General features: G+C 39.3%; 1 protein-coding gene across 3 annotated transcripts in view; it reads left to right on the forward strand.

The window, feature by feature from the left end:
• tbc1d22a (TBC1 domain family, member 22a) overlaps positions 1-7085 on the forward strand; it is a 108450-nt gene extending 101365 nt beyond the window's left edge. For all 3 annotated transcript variants that reach the window (XM_068307418.1, XM_068307420.1, XM_068307419.1), the window contains one exon: positions 3277-7085. In XM_068307418.1, the coding sequence (XP_068163519.1) occupies positions 3277-3405 (129 nt within the window). In that variant the 3' untranslated portion in view covers positions 3406-7085. The remainder of the gene's footprint in view (positions 1-3276) is intronic.
• Positions 7086-25141: the final 18056 nt, after the last annotated feature.

Here is a 25141-nt window from a genome sequence, read left to right on the forward strand (position 1 = left end):
AAAAAACTTACTACAAAACTAGTACAAATCAGAATGTGCAAGTATGCATTGCACAGTCTAATGAGCATAACCTGTAACCAGATGAGATGTGTATGAGCATATAAGATAAAGTAATAGAGTTATTTATGTAGAATTATAATGGATGATTTTTTATTTGTTTTTTAAAGGTTTAAATTTGCATGTCTAATGGCACCAATTACTTGTGTTCTGAGGGCGGCAGCCCTCAATAAAGCCACACAAGTGGCACCTTTTGGATGTTTTCCTGACTATAGCGCTTTGTAACGCTATACAGACAAACAACATGTTGTCCACACAGGGCTGGGAATGGATTGTCAGTGATTTAAGAAGTCAGCCTTCACTCACAAAGTAGCATCTGGTCTAGCTTGATAAAGTAAGCACTTCCTGTTTTTGGTTTGTGTTATTTCAACACCTGCTGATGTATTCTAAGCTCCCACACACACATGTAGGAGCCGCAATGTAGTGATGCCAAGACCCGTCCTACTTGGATTGACATAATAAATGCTTTTCTGCTGTTTTCAACAAATTCTCTGTCTTGAGCTTTAATGATTCACTGTATGTCTGTGTGTGTTGGATGAGAGTGAATGTATCTCATTACCCCATCTATATATGTCATATTTGCACATGTCAAACCTTGTGAAATGTCTGAAAGTCTTTTACTTCTTTTACATTTACAAATTTCTTGAAATTCAGTTGAATCTTGACTTTGAAACTCGATTAATTTAAACTTCAGCAAGTCTGTCAGTCAGTTATATTATTGTAGCTGTCAGAAATATTAAACATTTTCTGTCCTTTTTATTAAATTCCTGCTTCAGTGGCTTTTTTTTTTTTGAGCTAGTCTTAATAATAAATAAATAAATCTATCCACTGATGTCAAGAGTTCAACAAACTGTAAAGGAGACTCTTCTAGCAATGCTGCTCAGTGTATATTAATTTTTCTGCCAGTCATGAGCATGCGCGCTGAATTGTTGTTATTCCATAGGGAAGCTTTCCGTTTTACCCTGACATGCCTAAGGCCCTGAAGTGCAGTAGGGGAGGTACACGATGTCTAGCCGCAGGCATTCTGGCCCACAAGGGCAATGCAGAGACTGCTATACACATATAAATACATATCTTACATACACATTAACTGTGCGCTCTCAGACAGGCAGACACATAAACTACGCTACACTTGGCACACCAGCTCCTTCACTGTTGTGCTTCAATGAAATATTTGTCATTGGCAGTTTGCATTCAGCTTAATGTGCCTCACATATTTTTAGGAGGGCATCTGCAGCTCAAGAATTGTCTTTATTGTTCCCTTTTTTTTTTTTTAACCTTAATTGTGCTCACCCAAGAAAACATAAACATAAACACGAACACATTTTCAGCAGATGAAGGCGTCCATGCATCCCCTTAGCCGTAAGCAGCGCGGCTGGATTGTGAATGCATGTACGCACGTGTGAATGACAGAGTGAGTGTTCAAAGAGGAGAGCTGATGGTGATGTTCCATTGAATACAGATGAGGGCGAGCCAAGCTGAATTCTGATCAAGCTGCCTCCTTCTCTTTCTTATGCTCTCTGTCTCTCTCCATCCTTCAGAGTACAAATACTTCAGAGAGGCATATCTTTCTGAACTAAAGGGGGACATCATTAGGTCATCCTTTCAAAAACAGGGTGCAGGTCTTCTCCTGGAAGGAGTCTCTATTCTGTTGTTTCTTTTTCAGAATAGTGAACTAACAAACAGCTGGGTTTTAATGACCCAGATATAGAGTGGCATTGTACTGCTAATCTAATCCTGAACCCAGTGTCTTGTTTCATGTTTGATGACAATGAAGGCATTTGTTCTCTGAAATATTTTTAAGCACTTTTATTTATTTATTTATTTATTTATTTATTTACTTATTTACTTATGCAATTATTTATTTATTTATTCAGCACTTTTTTGGGCCAGGGGCTGCTGATTATGAGCCAAGAAATAATCAGCAACTACTCCTTCAGTTTAGCGAAGAGGAGAAACATATTTTAAAAATTATTAGGCATCAAAACTGAGATGCAGCTGGGTTTACTTGTTCAGAAGAAGGAGGTGAAATAGCCACATAGTAATCTCTAAAATCTGGCTGGAATGCCAGGTTTGTGCTTAATTAAGTGAAAAAAAAAGAAATGTGTTCTCTTCCACCCTCGCTCAGAATACAAATGCTGTTTGTTGAAAAGTCTAATGGGTCGTCTCAATGGCTCATTAAAAACGTTCATGAAGGGAAAAATAATGGAGCATCTCAAGTTTAATACCTGGGTGGGTAAAATAATACAAAGTGTTCCTTCTCTTTGTGTATGCCCGCTCAAAGTTTGGTGTAGTTTGACTTTGTAATCAGTTGGAAAAGGCTGAATGTGATGTGCATGACGATTTCGAAACACTTTACCATTCATTAGAAGTACATTCAAATACTTAAAGCAGTGTCAAAATACTTTTTGTAACACTGTCACATCCTCTGAGATGCCAGCGTACCGCTCAGGAGTAAGATGATTGTTGACACCAGACGACCCGACGTGATTTGTCCTTCATTGTGATTATCAACACCATGATTGGTAGTAAACCCTGTTGTCACGGCAATGATTTCAGCCCAGATGATGAAAGCTCCCGGGACGCTGATCCATAACACGCACGTACTCACACACAGAATCAGCCTGTCTCAGTGCTAACAGTCTCATTCCCCTCTGAGAGGGAGGCATTAGTCAGCGAGATTGAACCTGTGCGTGTTTGTGAGGTGTGTGTTGCTGTTGGCTGTCTTCTTACTCACATAGTAATGTACCGAACAAGGATCTAGGGAAAGGCTTGAGCTCCGCCGAATTAAACCTGACACTTTATTCTTTCTTTCCCAAATTTCTTTTCCCCCTGTACCCACACTCAACTCTTCGTCACATCCGTGTCAACACAAAGGGGAGGGTAGAAAATAAGAGTGATAGACGCTTGGCTCCATCGGTCTGCTGCAGTAGCATTGCATTGATTTAGGACTGTATGGTTGCTCAAAACAAATTTAATTTCAGACTTTATTCATTCCTGCTATTCTGATAAAGTGGGATGTAGCTCTATGTTCTAATTAAATAAGTAGTACTGTGTTGTGCTGTGTCTTTTTTTGTCTTTGCGGTTCACAGTTGTAGATTCATCTTCTCACAACAATGCTAGTCTTCTTCAACATTTCTATTGTTCGCATCTCTCAAAACGTATTTTTTGTACTTTTGCTGTTCACCAAAACATGTATTCTCTCTTTTCTCCCTATAGGGTTTGATGATCCTCCTGCAGAACCTACCCACGATGCATTGGGGCAATGAAGAAGTGAGCGTACTGCTGGCCGAAGCCTACAGGTTGAAGTTTGCCTTTGCTGATGCGCCTAACCACTACAAGAGATGATAAGCGTGGCTCCCTGCAGTCAGTCCCTTCCTCCTCGTCCTCCTCGTCCTCCTGCTCCCATTTCCTTCGTGTCTTGCAGTCGTCTGCTGAACTAAAAGGATTCTATCGTGGAAGGACATTCACCTTGAATCTCCCTTTCCTATGTTGCCCCAATGGGCCTTTCGGCTTCTAAGAGATTTGAATCAACCAATGACAGAGAGGATGTGTGGCATTGCATTCGAACGTGTTGATGTGGAGCCTTTTTTAAAATTAATTTTCTCCGATTAGCTCTGAAATATGCACTTCGTCAGTCTAGAGCTGAATCCTATTCACCACAACTTTGTTGGGATTTCAGTCCGACAAAGCTGACAGCCTCCTACCTGATGAAGGGACATGTTGCTCAGCATTGCTGGGTAGGCTCAGAGAAAAAGAAAGAAACTTATTGCATATTGATATTTCCAGTGCTATGGCAGTGCATTGTTTTTGTTACCAGAGGCAAATATGTGACCTTTTTTTCTCTTTAATGAAGACAAGAAAAGATGGAGAAAGGACGTTGCGCTAGCTGGTTTACATATTCCAGCCCTCTCTTATTGTCACGACACAGCCTGAAAGAAACGTGACTCCTTCAGGCTGTGTCGACTCCTTTTTTTTTTTTTCTTTCTCCTGGTTTGTGCCAGTTTGCATTTCCAGTCCATGAGTGGACGAGTATCTCTTTTCATAAACCACACACATGAATTTGCAACATGGAGCGTCAGACAAACAGTGACAGGTTGTTGTGTCTGATCCGCATATCTGTTTTTAGGCCATTAGGAGTAAAAGAGCTTGTTAGGTTTCCCTTACACCCGCTGGAAAAAAGATCTTGTAACTGGCCCTCCTCCACTCTGAAACAAGGACTACCTCAGAACACAACAGAAGTGTAGAAGAGCTAGAAATCCACCCAGTAACACATGCACTGACTATTAAAACAATCTGTTTGCCCTCGTGTGCTTACTGCAGTGAGAAACAAACAGATTTATGGGGTCATAATAAATCTGCATTCTGATTCAGAAACTAAATTTGCTCTTCAAAGATGTGCTAGCTCAGAGGATCCATCTGAACAATTTTTGCCTTAATTAAGATGCATTATTGATTGTTCCTTTGTGCTCTTCTCCCTCTGTCTTTGGCCCTTATATTCTTAAAAACAGTCATGTAATTTTCCACAAAGAAAAGCTCCACACCAGTCTGTGGTAATCTCAAATTATTTTGTGATTCTCTTGTTGGCCTTCCTATAATTAATCTAATGCCTATGAACACGTGTAAGAAAAGGGGCACATTTTTCTCATCCTCTGTCATGAAAGAAGTATTGGAACTTTAACAATGAAATCACTCACATGTTTGACCCGTATTGATTCTCTTAATTGAATCATGTGTAACCAGCACCGGCTGCTGTAAGATCAACACAAAAACTATTAACACATGTGCAGTGAGGAGTCTGTTCGAATTGAAGATTCTGCACAGATTCCGTGCTGATCCAGTGCATATCATCAGAGATATTGGAAACTGTGACATTCTGGAGATGTATTAAACATGCTCAAAAACGAGGTGCTCTTTACATTCAGCAGCTTAATTGTCTTTAAAAAAATGTCTTTTAAAAAAAATACTGCTCACTTTACCAGAAATTACGACCTGATGAAATCGGAGCTAAGTCCTATCCCCTACTGGAATTTAGTCTAAACCTAAGTAATTTTTGCATATTGCTATACATAAACAGTCACAAATAGAAAGTGTATTTAGCTACAGCCTGTATGCATATGACCTGCTGCTTCACAAAGATTATTTTCCATCTTTGATTCTTACATTGCTTCACACTGAGCACATGGAAAGCCGGTAGCAACAAATTGGTATGATGTGAGCGAGGAGGGTGTTGTAGTTGGAGTAATCAGGTATCTATGACAACAAAGATTTTGTGTGTGTATGTATGTGTGTGTGTGTGTGTGTGTGTGTAGGGGGAATGGAAGATGTGGTAATTGGGGAGGGGGGGTTATAGAAATTTCAAGTGATTTTCTTTGGGCCCTGTCATTCTTTGATCAGATGGGATTGTTTTTTTTATGCAAGCCCCTCGTATCCAATGCTCTCTGACATGGAAAAACTGGACTTGATGTAATAATAGCCTTCTTTCCTCTATTTTTTGTATGAGATCTATTCTTTCAGTCAGCATTTTAAAGATGTCTTCTCCTTTTCTGGTCTTATTTCTTTATGCTGTTTACAAGGACTAGCCTGTTAAGTTGTGCCTGACTGGAGATATGAGACGACATCCTAGGTTTGTTTTTGACCTCAGATGGCTGTAATTGTTCTACAGACGGTAGTTTGATGTTATAAACTACTGAGAAAAGAAAAACTGTGAATGCAAATCTGTTTCTAGGTATGTTAGCCACCAACATTAACTATTGAATAAAACTGCCACCCCCACTACCAAGCACAAGCCGTCCAATCAAAGGGTGTGTAGAGAAAGAACCACCAACACCAGAAACAGATTAAACCTGGCATTCAACTGTAATCAGAGTAGGTGTGTCACGCTAACAAGCTAACTCCCTTAAGTTACTTGAAGTTACTCTCAAGGCCAACAGTAGCTAATGCAAGTACAGACTAATGTACATTTTAAAAGTATATAGATATGTAAGAAACTATAAGAACTTTGCAGTAAAACAGGGTCTAATCATGTTCCCTAAAGCAGTGCTGCTTTAGGGAACTGGCTCGCCCTCCACATGAATAATCAACACATAACTTGCTGCAGCTATACAATCAATCCACTGTAGAATTAAGTCATTTTTTAATTACTAAGAATTTAAATTAATAAAATCTGGAGGTTTCAAACAGCTATTAATGTTGCCTTATTGCACACACACGCACGTGTCTGACATATGTGTTTGTGAATATGTGGGGGTGTGGGTGACATAATTCTTCTGGAAGCAATGGTTGCACGAGTTTGGTTAATGAGACTTTCTCTGTGTGTGTGTGTGATTGTGTGCATTTATGTGTTTCAGAAGGAAGGAAGGAGAAAAATAGAGGAGCCAAATAGAAGTACATACCCACGTGTGTGAGTGTATGTGTGTTTGTGTTTGCCAGTGAGAAAATCATGGAAAAACATAGTGGGCTTGATGCCATCTACCCCCTTCCTTTTACATCATTAGAAGAGTTTCTCTATTTTTGCTGTAATGTCAAACGCGGCAATTTCCCTTTAACAAGAAGTAGCTGCCTACTCAGTCCTGTGTGAGGAGAAATGGTTGAATAAACAAATATGTTCATGAGCTACCAGTGTCAAGTCGGCCTGCCTGTAACCCACTGGAACACACATACACACACACATCACCATGGTGATGAAGGCCAAAGTGCTATCTGGTGAGGGTCCTCTTTCTATTCGCCTCCTTTCACATGCTCTCATGCACGCAAAATTCAGACACCTTCAGGAGGGTGTCCTTAAGTCAGCTGCTCTCTTTTTTTTTCTTCTTTTTTTTTTTAAATATCCAGAAATGAAAATATGTTTATGGAAAACCAAAACAGAAAATAAATATAATTTCCTGTCTTTTGCTTCATGCATACTCACAATAATGTAATAATTCTGTGTGGCTGACAGTAGTGGTTCTTGAATTTAAAATAAAAATGTGTACAGAGAAGATTTTGAGACTAAAATGTGTAAATAGAAAGTGTAAATAAATCCTATATATGACAAAAATGCCCCACTTTGTGCGGCTGTGTGTGGGTTTTTTATTTTTGTGAGTGTGTGCGTGCACTTATACTGGGCAGATGTATTTGTGTGTATCTAAATATTCGATGTCTAAAAGCAGCTAATCTCAGTTAGTGATGTATTTTACTGAACCGTCTCCGGTTCCTCCATCCAAACAGCCTTGAAGCACTGCAGCGATCAGTCCTCTGTTTATCCCACAGTGAAGTTCTCCATCATAAAAATGCAGCTATAATGCAGATACTTTGAATGTGGCCCGGACCATTTTGTTGTGTGTATATAATAATGAATGTATTCATTGTTATAGTGTGTGTGTGTGTGTGTGTGTGTGTGTGTGTGTGTGTGTGTGTGTGTGTGTGTGTGTGTGTGTGTGTGTGTGTGTGTGTGTGTGTGTGCATGCATTAGCCAGTGTGGCTGCAGCTCATGGATAACAGCTGTGCTGGTTTGCAGCATGTGGCTAATTGTATGGGTTGTGTTTCCATACACAGTCTTAACAGGCAAACACTTCTCTTCTGATCCCTCTGGAGGAAGTGACACAACTAGTTTGGTTAATGAGACTGTGTGTGTGTGTGTGTGTGTGTGTGTGTGTGTGTGTGTGTGTGTGTGTGTGTGTGTGTGTGTGTGTGTGTGTGTGTGTGTGTGTGTGTGTGTGTGTGTGTGTGTGTGTGTGTGTGTGTGTGTGTTCAAACAGGAGGAAACAAAAAAAAAAAGATACCGAAATAAGAGTCTGTGCATTCTCTTGCTAATGTAAGAACCTACCTGGGTGTATGTGTGTGTGTCTGGGTGTGTGTGAACATGCTTGCAGCAGCTTGGAGCACAAGCTTCCTCAGTCTTGTTAGGCTGACTGATGTTCACATAGGCAGCCAATTATGGAGTGCTGGTCACCGAGGACTCCAGTCACTTCATGGGAAATTAAAAATACATTAAAACCAACAATCGTCACAGGAAGGGGCCTGCTTTCATATGCACATGCACACACACGCACGCACGCACACACACACACACACACACACACACACACACACACACACACACCGACACACAATTATCCTAATGTGTGATGAAAGATGGGAGAGGTGCCAACAAAGGAGCAATTTTCCACTCTCCATACTGTAGCTGCTATTTATTTGTATAGTGTGTCACTAATAGAACACCAGTCTTTGCTGTTTGCCTCCCCATGCCCTCCTAAGTCCCCCAATTTACAAGCCTATAAACCGCCACTCACCAGCATGAGTCCTTTTCATCAAGGGCTCAACTTAGGAATGTTACAAGTATTCTGGGATCACTAAGGCAGAAATGTCGAGACAGACTTCATGGCACTTCCATGGGTTTTTAAGTCGCTGACTGAAATCAATTTCCTGATTCAATTTTTTATTTTTATTTTTTTGCAATAGAGGAGCTACAGAGCAATGACGTTATTGTCACAATGAAGGATAACAAGCAGATTGAGGATTTCGCAAGAGAGGATTTTAGAATCACTCCGGAAGCACCAGCAACTGTGATGCAAATTAGTTTCATTTAAAGTTTGAGCTGAGGCAATGGAGAAATCCAAGTATGATGAAAAGCAGCAAAGTCTGTTGGTAATCTGACTTCTTACACTGAAATCTGTGTCTTAAATTAGAACACGTCTCCTACCTGTAAGATAGACAAGTATATATCAGCAGAGATGTTAATTAACGATTATGAGCCCGTTCAATGGTGTGATGATAAAAACAAAGTCCTCACTAATTAAACCTTTGCAACAAAGAGTGATTTGATGATAAATTTGGCATATTACATCAGATGTAGATGGACCATTTTTACTCATCTATTATTTATTAGTTATTTATTGGTTCATTCATTTACTCAAAGCTTATGTTCAGAGTATCTGTTATGTAACAGACATTGTGGTATTATCTAGTATTGTAATTTCACTAACACGTAGACTTAACACTAGTAAAGACTTTGTAAAGACTTTGTTATCTGAGACAAATTCTTGGTCACTGGAGGTGTTTTGGTCGATTTGTTGCTGCATGCTGTTTTTGATTCTGTCTCAGGCTTGTGAAACCATACTCAAGCAATTCCTAGAATCAGCGCCTTGGGTTAAGTAACTGTGATACGGATGGATTTCACTACAGCTGAAATCTGTAAGAACTAAAAAGTCATTTTGAATTTTTATCCATTTGGTGAAATCATTGGCTGAAAGTAGCTACGTTTCCAATTTTGTTCTTCAAAAATGAAATAAATAGGCTTTTTTAAGGAATGCACTTTAATTGATCTGTCCCCTATTTTCCTAAGTCACATGTTCCAATAGCAGTCTCTGACAGCTCCGATGAAGGTTGCTGAGCAGACAATACTAGTTATAGGCAGTGACAAACATTGACATATAGATGGCATATCTATATCACAGATGAAAACAATTCTCTGTCAGAAACCATTTCCACAGGAAGTGAATGTTTACACTCAACCAAGCACAATAGGACAATCGTGACTGGGAACTCGTGAGACTCGAGAGCAGGACGTATTTACGAGATGAGGAAACAGAGCTTTGACTGCTTACTCATCACATCAGGCTGAACATCAGCAAGACCGAACCCCCATCAGATCGAGTACACGTCTCCTTATCAACGCTGACAGCGTTATGGTGACCAAGATCGACAAGCCTTCATACACATGTCACTCCTAATCCATCTCCACGGTTAGGCTGAGTCCTGACAGCCAATTGAGCTGCATGGAGAAACTCTTCTGTCTCCACGAAGACTCTAAATACGTTTTTTCCCCAATTACAACCTAGTGTTGATAATGTTGTAATAAACAGTTAATACACACCAGACTGACATGTAATAAATATCTTTTCTTCAACCACTCTCCTGATTGAAATGATCTCTTGTATTATGTCTTTTGTGTAGAGGAGGGAGGTTGTCACAGACTGCCCACATGCAGTCTTGCCACCAGAACGACAGCAGATGGAGACCTCCTGCTGTGAGACAGTGGTGAAAACACAAACTGAATATATGCTTTTCTCAGCCCAAGCAAGATCAGTGACCATGGTGATGTTCTGGGTGATAGTGTGTGTGTACTGCCCCTACCTCGCTGCCCCCTTCAACTAATGCAGTGCTCTGACTGGAATAGATTACATTTCATCTTCTCCCCAGTTCTTGAAGCACGACGCCTCCACCGAGGCAGCTCTTTATATTTCTAACGCAGATCCCTTCTGAGTCAGAAGAAAAAGATGAGCAGAGCAACCTGAACATTTTGAGAAAATGTATGTCTAGCTCTCTTTTGATATTTCATAAATATGACTTGTTATGCTTGCAAGAAGTCACGTTGCAAACCTTTTAGTCACATTATCTAAATTTTTCTCACTTGTTTTATTGTCAAGGAACTGAACAAGTCTTAAATTATTAAATAAGAACTTATGACCTTTCTCTTACTTAATGGCGCTTCAGTTGTCACTGATGGATGACCTGCTGCTGTGTCTTTCATGTCATGTAGGGCAGTACTCTTATACACATTACAGGTATCCAATAGCTCTAGCAAAGATAGTTCATCTGAAGCTGCCAGAGCTTCATTCTCAGAAGCGGCAGGGGTATGACCCCTGTCATTCCTTTTTTCTCCAATTTTAGCATCTAGCATTTTAGCAGGCAGAAAGCTGACTTTTAATGACTGCTAAGGGATGTAACTCAAACGGAAACATGCAGAAATGTGCCACATCATGATTCACAATCTGTTCCTGTCTAATGTGTCTCTGACAAGCTTACAATGGATTTCACAGAGGAGACTGACTGAGACGGAAGCTTTCAGACATAAACTATGACATAAGTGTTCTGTCTGATTCTGGAATACTGATACAGTATATTTAGCTGCAGCATCACCTTTACTTTTCAAAGATTCTCAATGTTTTGAAATAGGGACTCTAAATCATAGGTTCTTTTATTTATAATTTTATCCCAGGGTGTACTAGTGGAGTAACTTCAGTGATATAAAATATACAGTAACAATACCTGCATGTTGAAATGGCTTTAAAACCCAAAGAGTAAATATTGTCAGTCAGGAAACACAAAAACTAAACTTGGCAAGCGAGTGAGACATAAACAGCTCCTAAAACCAAATGATGAATTAGAACTTTATAATCATAATTTACTAGCTGATAAATTGATCTAAACCTATAATTTAAATTAATCTTCCCAAATGTATTGAAATATTTATGTATGATATGAGGAGTATGTAGTTAAATTACATAGCAGAAAGGAACAAATGATTGAAATGTGTACAGTAGCCAAATATGATATTTGTTAAAAAATGATTTAATAAAGAGGTGCATGTGATTGTTGAAACTTTTTGATTTGTTGGTCAATACCCACTAAATAGATTTTTCTAGTTAAAACTGAATAGTTAGCAACAGCTAATGACTAAATGTTTTAAATGGCAAGAAGTAGATTAATGTCCCGGTGTAGTCCACGTAGCAGTTGAAGGACACAAATTGAAACTTGAACCATCTGACAGAATGCAAGTCTTTCTCCTTTATTATATATTTATAGAGATAAATAGCATCCAGTTGAAGATTCTGTTGATGAGCTATACTTGAGCTCATGGTGATTTGGCAGGTGAGGGTATGCTAGACAAACCTGGAACCTGTATTTCAGAGAGTAATGACCTACTTTTTGTGACAAGTAAAAACAGGTGCAGTCTTCCAAAAATTAGCTTTTTTTTTTTTTCTTTTTTTTTTAAAATAATGAATTCTCTCAGCTGCCGCGTTTACAGTCAAATTTGCTCTCATCCTTCCAGTGCTACGGTGGCTGTTTTTCGAGGAAGAGCAGCTCCGAGCTGGAAAATGTCACATTTGAGACACACATCAATTTAGAAACTTGCAATTCGAATGTCTTAACCCTTGTACGTTAGCGTGTGTGTGTGTGTGTGTGTGTGTGTGGTGTGGAAGCATGTGGATGTGTGGATGTGTGCACCCCTCTATCAGAGTTAGGCGACCAAGTTGCTGTGTTGGCTAAATAGCAGCCGACCTTGTTGGCCTGAGCCTAAGTGACTGTAGCGATAAAGACAGCGTGGTTAGCAATGACACACTCAGGATATGTAATTAACTGCTGTGTGAGTGTGAGTGTATGTGGGTGTTCTTTTTCATTTGGCAGCTCGTTCAATTCAGTACTGCCAACTGGACACGCTAATAGGAAACACTCCTATTAGCCTTTGTGGAATTAGCCTCAGGTTAGCTTCACTGTGCTCTCCTGCCCTCAAGAACGTCAGGGTTTAAATGTAGGTACGCTGCTCCCATCCGTACGTGGTGTGTACACCTGTGTGTGTGTGTTTGTTTGACTAAATACATACATGCTTGTGTGTGTGTGTCTGTGTGTGTGTGTCTGTGTGAGAGAGAGAGGTTTGATTCAGTCCTGATATTTCTGCAGCCAAACAACAGTTTAGTGCCACGCTGCATCGCCTGTAGCTCAAAACCTCATGTTGTGACAATGTACCACTTGCCAAGTGTGTGTGTGTGTGTGTGTGTGTGTGTGTGTGTGTGTATAGTTTACGTGCATCTCTTGTTGTATAGTTGTTTTTTTGACAAAATGTGTGAGCCTGTCTTTTTACTGTAGTTTGATCATGCTTTTGATTTGTTTTTTTAGTTTGTAGAAATGATCATCACCTCCATTGTGTTTGTTTGACTCCTTACAGAAGTACACAGGTCATATTTGACAGGTTTTCCTGAAATGTGGCAGAAAGGTTGGGCATAAAATGAGAACATGAGGTTTTTCATCGTTTCAGCTTAAGAAAGTTAAGAGCTCTGTGTTTTATTCATACCACAGAAGGTTGGGGTTAATTTGAGAGCGCTTCCCTTAACTTCCCTTAAGGGTTGTTTGAAGAATATAGAGCAGCATTAGTTAATGGCTTTCCCACCTCTGATTTTCTTTCTTCCAACCAAGACTGAAACATTGCCGATCAGTTGGGATAAAGCAAAGGCAACCAGGAGGTGAGGAGTTGTGTGTGTGTGTGTGTTTTGATTTGATCCGAGCTCTGTAGTTGTGTACTTCTGTAATTGCCCTAAAGCATTATGCAGAACAGGAGCTTCACTGACCAAAGCATACAGAGAACGTATGTATGGCAACACATATGAGAAGAGAAAGTAATAATAATAATAATAATAACAATAATAATAATAATAATAATATAAACACTGAGCTGAATAAAGAATAATAAAACAGTTAGTAAGCAGTAAGTAATTATGAATTCATTTAAATTGGGATGAAGGCAAAATACCATCATATTAAGTGTACATCAAAGAAACTAAAAGTCAAATTTTGGACATTGCATGAGGACCCCAAATACAGCATCTCACCTCAAGAACAGGTCCCAGTTTGGAAAGCCATGTCGGAACCAGTTAGAGCTCACAAACTATGTGTTGTCATCTCGTAGTTCATTTTCAAACCAGTCTCATCTGATCAGGATGGGATTTTTCTGTTTGATCCAGACCTAAATTGCAGGTCTGATACTTTCGTTAGACCAAAGTAGGAATCAAAGATTCTATCCTTGGTCAACATGGTTCAGACTTAAGTTCAGTTACAGGAAGAAAGAGCAGGCTACAGTCGCTACAAACAAAAGAAGTTAAAAGTAAATCATGGCGACACAAGGAAGAGAAGAGGCATCTAATACTGATGTGGTCCAATGAAGAAATCAACCCCCACAACCTTTAATTCATTTTCTGCAAGGATGAAAGAAAGAAGATATGGGATGGAAGAGCAATGACACCGAAATGGGTTCCTTCAATAAAAGTGGTACAAGTACAAATAAGGATGGTTTTCTGTTTTTGTAATAACAGCATTCTGTGCAATCAATCAGCAAGTGGAGGGAGATGTGACCCATATAGATGAAGACAACTGGACATGTGTGTGTCATGAAAATGTATTTTGTGTGGAAAGCCTAGTCCAACTCCGCTAAGTGTTTGGTCTAGACTTTCGGGAGTAAAAGCACCAGAAATAGATTACAAACCAGACTGGCTCTGCTCCCATAATGAGATGTGAGACCAGAAGTCAAGTGATGGCAAAAGGTAGAATAACCAAAGCTGCAGGGAGACAATGGGTCAGACATTGTGGGAAATAAAGTTATTATTTTAAAAGGAAAAAAAATCCTGCAGACAGACACCGAAATGATATTTCATCATCATTATTTTAGAACGTCGTAACTAAACCAAAATATGTTAAAAGGAAATGATTCAGATTTTATCTTTCTGCTGGCTGTAGCACACAGAATGAAAATTATGTTTGATATCAGTGACTTTAAGGGTTTCACACAACTGAACTATCCCTAAAAAATATTCTGATACTGTGAGATCATTGTAGAAGCCAACTTTTCTTACTTTAAGTTAAACGGATCTGGAGTGCATCACATAACAGCAGAGCTTCAAAGCAGCACCAGTATCTCTCCTCCATTCTCCTGCCTTTCCTTTTTCCCCATGTTCCTCCGTTCTCTCTCCCTCTCTCTGGTGGATCAGTGACTCACACGGCTTTTTGAGAGCATGTTACTCAAGCTGCTTTGTTAGCAGTTCTGATTAATCTTCATTTGAATTTCAGACGAGAGCTAAACTGCTGCATTTCATGGAGGTGGTGGTTTTAGGGATTGGTGGGGATTTTATGATCGTTCAGACGATGTGATAGAGTGGGAGAGAAAGTCTCAACTCCCTGCCTATTGCTGAGATAATTTAAACACCACCGTAACAAGCAGAGGGAGACTTTTACTGCTAAGTTAAAGAATATACCTTATATTGGAATATGTTAATTTGATAGGACATAAATCTGATGTTCAGACAGTTTTACTCAGAACCTTTTCCTCGCACAGGTTCATGGAGTGTTTGTCCTTGAGTTAGGTTATTTAAGTGCATGCCTCTTCTTATTTTAAATGGACAACACTTGCAGCTCTGTTGAGATCCCAAGGTCATTGACTATCAAAAAAGAGAAATAAAAGTCTCACCTTCGGGAATGCCTAGAAACCTCACAACAAAGAGATTGATTCCCCTCAAAAACAATCTTTTATGTTTTTGATTTTTTTTTTCTTCCCTTAAAAATCTTGAAATTGTGAGACTGCCTCTGCTTCTACAAACCGTCAGCTTGTTAAAATTGGCATCCAACTGTAGTTAAAGGCCTACTTTGCAGGATGTAGATAAGCATATTTATTCAGTGCCTTTTTACCGGGCTTAAACCTCGCTTTTAAGTGCATATTGGTGAAAAAAATGTACTTGAATGATAAATAGATGCTTCAGATCCCTGTTAGGCCCATTATATGCTGCTGAGACACAGGACTGCATGGAGCTGGCTCAGACAGCTGCATAGATTAAAATGAAAGCACATCTTTGTGAGGTAAGAGTAAAAGACATGTTTGACGACATGTGGAGAGGATAAGAATGATTGAACCCTGGAGGGTTTTTTTTACAGTAACATTTGCAGCAATGAACACATTCACAATTCACAGAAATGCAGGGCAGGGGTGGAAAACGGAAGGCCGATGACCTGCCTGACCCTCGACTTGCAGTGCCGTCGGCATTATATTGACACATTTCACACCCACTAAAAAACCTGTCTGCTGGAGGAAAAAAATTCTTAAAAATGTAGTTGTATACTAGATTTAGTCAAAGTAGAACCAGCATTATATGCTGCATCTGGCTCCAGTGTTTCTGAAGCTCGTGCATGGATGTAGTTTGAAATAAAACTGCAGAGAGTCAGCACCGCCACTCACAAATATATAGATAACACTAACAGAGATAGCACATCAGTCCTTGGGCTCAGACATACATCTGTGTATCAAGAGAATACAACTATGAGATTAAGTATGCTGGTGCATTAGAATGTACAGAACAGGGTGAGGATGGGGAAGAGTTTGTAAAAAAAACTGGTAGTTTGGCTCTCCACGCTGTTGAAGTACTTTGCCCAACCCTGACTGACACCTTATGTGGAAGTAAAATATAAAAAACACAGAGATATTTTCCAAGAATCCAAACCAAAAATCCTACTGGAAGTGAAAAAACAAACAAACAAAAAAAAACAGAGGGGGAAGGAGACATCCCAGAAGATCTCACCCTTAGATTCTTTAGAAATGATGCATGGATTCCTGGAGGGCAACATGAGATATGCATGGTCAGACTACTCTGTGTGTGTGTGTACGTGTGTGTGTGTGTGTGTGTGTGTGTGTGTGTGTGTGTGTGTGTGTGTGTGTGTGTGTGTGTGTGTGTGTGTGTGTGTGTGTGTGTGTGTGTGTGTGTGTGTGTGTGTGTGTGTGTGTGTGTGTGTTGGTGTTCATCAATATAATAAACACGCTACGTTCATATTTCAGTTGTTTTTCATCTCTGGACGTCAGTGACATTTCTAATTGCCTCCCTGCTGGTGAAGCAACCCGTTGTTTCCACTCCAACAGCAGTTGCAGCCTGTTGACATTTGTGTGTGTGTGTGTGTGTGTGTGTGTTGTGTGTGTGTGTGTGTGTGTGTGTGTGTGTGTGTGTGTGTGTGTGTGTGTGTGTGTGTGTGTGTGTGTGTGTGTGCGTGCATGTTGATTGTTAAATACTGACACCAACCTCATGTTAATTATTAATTCACTTTTACATTTTCAGTGTGGACATCTAGGCCAGTACTGACGATGAGCCAAGGGTCTGCACAAGAAGTATGTCTGACTCCCCAGTAGGAATTGTATTTGCTGTTAACACTGTGAAATGATTGCATCAGAAGCACAAAAAAAAAAGAAGAAAAAAAAAGACTCATTACCACGGCAAAGGATGCAAGAGGAACCATCCGTGGTGATAAACAGCTGTAGAAATGGGTAAGAATAATTGAGCATGACTGTCTGGCCTGCAGCGACATTAAAAAAAAAAAAAGAAGAAACACAGTTTTGAGCTTGAAAATGTGTCATGCGGCAATCCTAATTCTAAGGAATAAAAGTGACACAGACAAAGTGGTACAAAACATACCGACATTTCCAGACGGAACTTGTTCACTAGCATTGCTACTAAAACAACCTCAGAATCGTGTTTCATAGGCTTCAAAACAAGACAGCCAGCAAAACAAACTGATGCTCTCAGAAATAGCCAAAAACAGGGTTTTGGTGGAGAAGCTGTCGGATGTAACGCATCATACAGCACGAGGATACATGAACAAAGGGGATATAGATGGATGGATGGATGGATGGATGGATAGATACTTTACTTATCCTGAAGGAAGTTCTGTGAACCACACAACTTGTGCCAGAGCTACTGGGTAAATATGACATCATATTAAATGAACATCATCACAAAAGAAGCACTAACAACAGCTGAAGGGGGGGGGGGGATAAAATTCATGCTCATTATCTCTTAACTGACAGTCTGAATTAATTTATTAATGTATGTCCCATATTAGAAGCTATTCTTTTGGGAGGTAGCTTAATATTTTTCTTCAATAGGAGAGGCTTTGTCTGATGTAGCACATTGTGATTACTGTATATAATGATATATCCACTAACAAGATGACAAATGGGGATTTTGACAAAGGTTTCTCAGATTCAAAGTTCTTAGGATGATGGTGGTTGAGATGTTTGTGAAAACATTGAAGGACTATCAATACAGCAGAATCATGGTGATGGGAATAATGAGGACTGTAATATGTGGGGGCAATCAAAGTGTGTATTGGCATGCATATATTAGAACCAGATCCATGGCAGCTTCCCATCCATGTGTGTCTCAAAATGTAAAACCACGGCTTATCCAGCCCAGACATATCCTTAAAAAAGTGTGTGTTATGGCATCGTAAGTGACTTATAGATACTATTTAATACAAACTGCAGCACAAGGTTTGTATTGAGCATCTATTGGATGGTTGGAGGAAATGCACCTGGTTTCCAGCTGACCAGTGGCAGTAGATCAGGACTCTAATAGATGAGAAAAGAAGATAGATATATGGTGTCAACCATTTAAAAAACAAATAAACACAACACTTTATTTCACATTCATGTCAGAATTAAGACACACAAGCGTATTTGGAAGCCTGAACATAGCTTATTGAGATCAATTGTTCCTCATCATTTGTCGAGTGCTAAGGAGAAATAATACACTTGATAAAAACAGAGCAGAAAACAGTGGAACATTTTTCTGTTCGCTGGGTTTGCAGCTGTTGGGATTCGTAGTCAACGGCTTGAAAGAAAGGGAGGTTTCCACTGAATCATTGAGCCTGTATGTAAGATCTAAAGCCTGATAAGGCCAGAAAGCAAGAACAATGGGAGAGCAAGGGAGACTTTATTTCCCAGGGGGAAACATTATACCTGGGATATAAATTCCTCCACTCAGACTATCACTAAAACACTAAAATCCACATAGGGAGGTAAATTAATATTTTAATTGATTTCATCACTATTACTGAAATCTGTTTTACTGTTAAGTTGTGTGTATTACGGTTCATAATTACTGGTACTGTTATAAAGGCTTGTTGTCAGGGTCAGTCTTTGCATTTAGACTTAACCAGTAATTGAAAGTGAATGTAGTGGGTTATTTATTCCCTGTTCCCAGGGTGGTTCCCCGAATTTATTTTTAATGTTAATAACTGGTAAATTAATTAATAACAATTAATCGTCTTCATAACCATTACATAATCATTCTTTTATAGCAAAGAAATATACTTTGTCTGACAGAATTGGTACACTGTAGAATTATAGAAGTTAACACAAATATTATTTTCAATAATCAAAATTTAACCACAGTGGTTGCCTCCAATAGATCCACAGCATTGTCTAAAATAAGGTGAAAATTATAAGTCGATGTATTTGTAAATGTACAGTATTTTGAAAATTTTATGTAGCGCCTGTAGTAATGTGTAAAATCAATATGGAAAAATACTGTCAAAACTCCAGCAGTCAGCTCCTTTGTGGAATTCATGAATTTATTTGTCTATTGTGAGCACACAGAAAAAATGCTGCCCTTCACGTGAGCATTTGTTTATTCCTCTGTGATGTTGTCAACAGATGTTAAAACACCAGTGAAACTCACAATGATGCAGAAGTGATACAAAGCATAGTAACCTTTTCTGAAAGTTGTTATTACAGTATATAAAATGAAATATTTTTCACATCAATTAGAAACTAAATATAAAATACAACTTCAAGATGTGGTTTTATAGTTTAAGACAAATTTAATACTTGAGATAAAACAGTTATATAAAATAATGATAATCTCCACAAGCTGCAGTGTTCAAGCTGCACTCTCTAGTATTTCCATCCATCTGAAATAGATCATTCTGCTCAATAAGTACTTGATAAAATTACTTTTTTTCTTTTTTTATTTCAACTTAACAGTGATGTTGGACGTAGAAACTTTCATGGTACAGGGTGTTTCCAGAGACCCATTGACTTTTTTTTTTAATTGCCTATCTTTTTTCTTTATTCACCAGATGTCAATGGTTACTGTTGTAACTTAATAAAGCCAGGACCACAAAAGATTGTTTTGAGTGGAGAAATTTATGAACATAAATAAAACAGTTTGTGAACAGCAATCAGGAACAGCTCATTGCTCTAACTAGGGATGTAACTTCTCTCCTACGCACAGTTCCAAGGAGGAAGTGCAGACGTATTTGCATCTCTAAAAACAAAATCTACACCTTATGGACTAAAACGGGATTGACCCGTCAACATTGTAACAGTTACCCTGAAACTCTTCATCTGATGCTTACTTCCTAATTTTCAACACAGCTTTTATTTATGCGATTTTTATAAATATGAAGAAAAAATTATTTGCAGGGAAAATTGCACATGACATCAATATCAATATTGTTAATGCGTCATAGAACAAACCACTAAACTTCCCAGTCTTACATTACTGCTGTTCATAGAAGGTAAAAGCTAAGGGGGAAATGGGTAATTATCAGGGAGAAGAGTTTAGTTTCTGTAGCTGAGGCTACAGAAGACTTCTAAACACCCAGGGATGGTGGGTCGAGTCAGGGAGGGGCCACAAATAGGCAGAAGAACATCAGAAAGTGTTGTAAGGGCTGGAAGTGACCAAAAGAAAGCCACTAATTACTCCCTGATTGAGCCTCTAGTTGAAATGTCATTCATTAAATAAAACAGCATTTTAATGTGGTGAGGACATTTCTGATGGTAGAAGAGGACGTTCACAAACTGATTACAAAAAATCAAGACATTTGTTTTTTATCCACTTAGAAGAATCACATATATTTGGAGAACTTTTTAGAAAAATAAGGTTTTTTTTGGTCACTGTATTGAGCTTCATTTTGCTGTCTGGTTTTCCTCACATATTAACTGTCAGCTAAAGAAACTGATGTACAGTGCGCCCTCGCGCATTCACCTCATTGCGGATTTTTGGTTGGCAGTCACGTGATACCGTACACGCAGTCTATTGGCTGACGGCATCCGGGAGTGCGCTCGGTTCTGTGAGTCTCGGACTTACTTGAGACATAAAAGTGCTTTAAACAGTCGATAAGAGTGTGGGAAAAGGTAATACAGATAGAAGGTGGTTTAATATCAGTATGGGGGACGGGTCATAAACGTTTAAATTACCGTAAATAATAACATAAATAGTTTGTCGCTCGATTGCGGAATTTGTTAATCGCGTGTGGTTCCTGGAACGCCTTAACCGCAAAGAACGAGGGTGAACTGTAATATCTACAGTTTATATCCAATTACCTGACAGTAATGACTCTAGAGAGATTTTAGCTGCGTTGCAGTTCATCCTTCAAGGTTACAATTCACCACCCAATGAGTCACAGTGGCGTGACGAGGTCATCCCATTTCAAATGGGGTGTTTCATTTTCATTTCATTTTCAATCACAAGATTGATGGTGAATTCCGCCTGTAGTGTTAACTCAGATTCCAACTTCCCAGTTGGATGTTTCATTCTTAGGTCTGATTTCGGACTTCCAAGGTAACAGGAATGCACCATCGTAATGCACCGAGATAACGTAGCGGCCTCAGCAGCGAAGCATCTGAAGTTTTTTATAATGCTGAGATGATGACAGTAGACCAGACGTCACGTGCGATGAAACTGTTCAGCCTTCATAGACTGAACATTAGTCATCTGTAGAATGCTAACACCTCTACCATACATCTCAATATAAACTTTATGTGAGGCTAAATGCCAGAGATATAGTTATATTATGCCTAGTTACATAAAAATTACAAGCAAATATGACATTTTAAATGATCACACACACTCCAATAAAATGCATAATCCAATGACAGAGATAATTAAAATATGAAAATAAAATAAACAAATAAAACTCACATTGTACTTTGTGAAGATGGCAATTTAGATTTTGCATTTGTTTATGCTCCATGTTCTCGTCTCCTCTCCAGTCCTTTAATCTGCACCCCCTCATTGTGATGTGATGAGAGAACAGAAGAACGAAAGGTGAGATGGGTCGGAGACAGGCAGCGCGCACACACACACACACACACACACACACACACACACGCACACACGCACGCACGCATGCCGTTGATTACATTTTTAATTCAATACAAAACTCTGAAGTTGTCCTTAGAATGAAAAGTTCCACCTGGATTTTAAGGTATTTTCAGACAAGGTTGTTTCCAGTGTAAATCTAATTTCTCTGTTTGCTGCTCCTTTGAATCTATTGGTTGAAATATTTGTTTTGGCTGATTGTGAATTCAAAGCAGATTTTTCTTTTTTTCTGTTCCTGGACAAGATGTATCTAAAGCCACAGAAGTCGTTCTCATTCCAGAGTTTTTGCCCATTCATTTTCAATCATAAATATTGAATTTGAGTAAGAAAAAGCCCCCGTGGCAGTGTTAAGTCAGCGGTTGATTGCTTTAAACCTAAGCTTTCAATATAAAAACTTTATGTTTTCATAAATATTCTATTTTGAGACACTCTGGAAAAGATAACACAATTTTACGAAGTTTGGTTCTCTCCGGGTCCTCCGGCTTCCTCCCACCTCCAAAAGCATGCGCTTAAGGTTGATTGCCTGTAGGAGTGACTGTGTGTGTGCATGGTTGTCTCTCCTTGTGTGTGGCTCCGCGGTGCACTGGCGTCGTGCCCGGAGTCTCCCCAGCCTCACGCCCTATGCCAGCTGAGATAGGCTCCAGCTCCCCGTGACCCGCTACGGCGGATGAAGTGGCAGAAAATGAATGAATGAATGAAAATATTAACTGTTGATGCCTTTTCTTTTAGAGTCCTTAAACATAACCTTGAGCTTTAAATAATGTATAAATGTTATCTTGATTATGATCCATTCAGGTACATGCTTTTATTTGTTCCACATACATTACATACACCAGGTATAACCAGTTTTGCTGTGTCTCCTTTGAACCTTTTTCTTTGTCGCTCCCGCTGAGAACATGAGCATCCTAACACTCCTCGCTGTGAGGCTAACCTGCTTTTACAGGGGAGTGAATCCTCTGCTAGCGCAGAGCTTCTGATTGAACCTGGAGCTTGCTTGACGACAGGTGATCTTTCATCCGAGCACCAGCGCAGGAAATATTTCTTGAGCAGAAGAGAATGTTTTGAGGCGGAAAGATTGTGCACAGAAAGCTTACTGTGAAAATGTGACAATTGTAATAATCATGAAGTTTGTTTTGAATGTAGCAGGTGATCAAACTTCATGTAATATAAATTGGTACAAATGAGGCCAAGTGGATGAACACACGGACCTCAATCGTCCCCAGGATCTGCTCCAGGAGGGGGTGCAGCTAACATCCAGGCTGTCGAACATATACCGTGAAATCATGTGGAAACAAACACCATACTCCTCTGTTCCTGGTAGGGGGTCCATGAATGTTTCATGCAGAATCAGACTGGTAGTTTAACATTTCAGTGCACAATGTAAATTGGATGACTGGAGGGAGACAAAGATGGGAGGAGGGAGGAGATTGCAGGAAAAAGCTGGGGAGATTTCAGCCCTAGCAGCAGCCTCCTGCCGCGGCGCCTGCCTGCTGCGTTTCAGGTTATTCGTTTCAGGTTAACAATTGAACGGGAGAGGAAGAAAGTGGACGGATGAAAGAGACAGAATCACAAATAAAAGGAGAAGGACATGTGGAGGAGGGTAAGAGCAGTAAACAAAACAGAGCAGGTAATGAACAAGGTATCGCAGTGTGTCACCCCAGATGATGTGCGACACAACATTAACACTTTTCATTCAATCCGTTGTTTCCACACTTCAGATGCAGATTATTTCAGGCTCCCTGCTGGGTTGGGTTTGTACAATCCATCCACACATATTTAAATTCCAGCATCACACACTGACCGCTCCTCATTTAAAAAACTGATGTGTGAAGGTGTCAACGAGGGCAAGAGGGGTGGGCGATAGCTATGCGTTGGAGGCTCACATAGAGATGCATGAAAACATGAGCCACCTGTGTTTGACTTCACAGAGCATAGGAAATATCAGCTGAAAGTCTTTGGAGGGGAGAAGGCATCAAGCAGACATAAAAGAGAAGCAAAAGCAGTACTGGCCAATCATGAATGAATGACTATCGTACAGAGGCATTGATCAAAAAATTAGATTGGTGTTTTTAATCTTTAGATTACCTTTTGAGATTGAAATTTACAAAAATGATTCAGATTTATATTCCGACATTTTCATCAAATATCTTTCTGAAGTGATGGATCACATTCTATCTATGTCTTTTCAGGACATATCCTCTTATCTTGTGTTCTAGCTCTATTTTTGTCGGGGTTTCGACCTCAAGTTTATTGCGTTAAACGAACATTAAGCTGTATGAAGATGATCAAGAACACAGATTGAAACGACTGCTGTGTGAAAAATATGAGCGAAAAATACGTTTAAAGTCTGATACGTTTGATAAAAGCGATGCTTTAGTCAGGCCAAGCTTCATAGAATTTGCAGCCGGTCTCCTTCTTCTCTCGTGGCCTCTTGTGTCTTTCTGCCAGGTCTCTGACTCCCTGCTGAGACTCTGCCTTGACCATGAAATTGAAATTAGGCATTAAAATTTACACCAACTGCAAACCTCTCTTTTTAAATGAGAACCCACATTTCACGCTCTGCTTCTTTCTTTCTGCTGCATGTGTGCTCCACACATGGATGTGTGTTAATGATTGGTATGTGGGCATGAATGTGTGTGCACATACACAACAGGCAGATTGCCAAAAAAGATGCATATTCAAAAAGCCCTGGAAAAAAAATGCACTGTGTAGAAAAAGGTATTTCAAAGATATAATACCAGTTGCTATGGCAATAAAGCCATGTTAGCACTTAATTTTGGATTCCATTATAACAGAGATTTGTAGTAATATATTGTTAGACAGCATTGGAAATGTCAATCGTGATAAAAAGAAGTTGTCATGTATAAGAATTAGTGAGTTGCTACTGCCAGGGGTCTGCTGATGGTCTGACGCCATCTTCAATAGATACACGTACTCAACATGTCACAGATCACCTTTATTACTTACTAAACAACTTAAAAATCAGTGAAATGATATACACAGAGACAATAATTTGATTTAGACTGAAATATTTCAATATTTCAAACTTTTAATTGGACACCAAAATATCTCGTTGTGTAATAGGTAAGAATCAAATATCTGAAAAACTGACGAACACTTTCAGTGGTCCCCTACTAACATGCCAAATTACAGATATCTGGTTAACAACAGCACTCAGCTCCAAGTGTTGTAGGCTTCCGGAGGATCTATAAATGCTGTACACTCAAGTTTCTCCCCCCCCCAAAAAAAGATTGAATAAAGCAGGAGAATAACATTTAAATGATGACAACAATTCTTAAAAGTAAAAGATAGGAAATAGTCAGGAATCCCCACAAATATAGCACATCAATGTAGCTTGTGTTAATAGAAAGTTGTTGCTCTATTACATCAATTTTAGGATTTACATAGATAATAATTCATAACGTGTTGCTTATCGCTGTTCCTTGGGGGATATACAGTAGGTCTGCCTTTGCCAGTGCACACCAACAAATGGCTCAACATTGTCTTGTTCATCGTTCCAGCTCAGAACAGCTGCCCTCAAGTCTGCATGACGTCAATAGTTAATGGTAACAAACTCCTGCAGAAAGAAAGAGACAAGAAAACAGTTTCTTTGCAATCACAAAGTCCTT

This window comes from Antennarius striatus, chromosome 22, assembly GCF_040054535.1.
Source record: "Antennarius striatus isolate MH-2024 chromosome 22, ASM4005453v1, whole genome shotgun sequence".
In the NCBI taxonomy this organism is placed as follows: Eukaryota; Metazoa; Chordata; class Actinopteri; order Lophiiformes; family Antennariidae; genus Antennarius; species Antennarius striatus.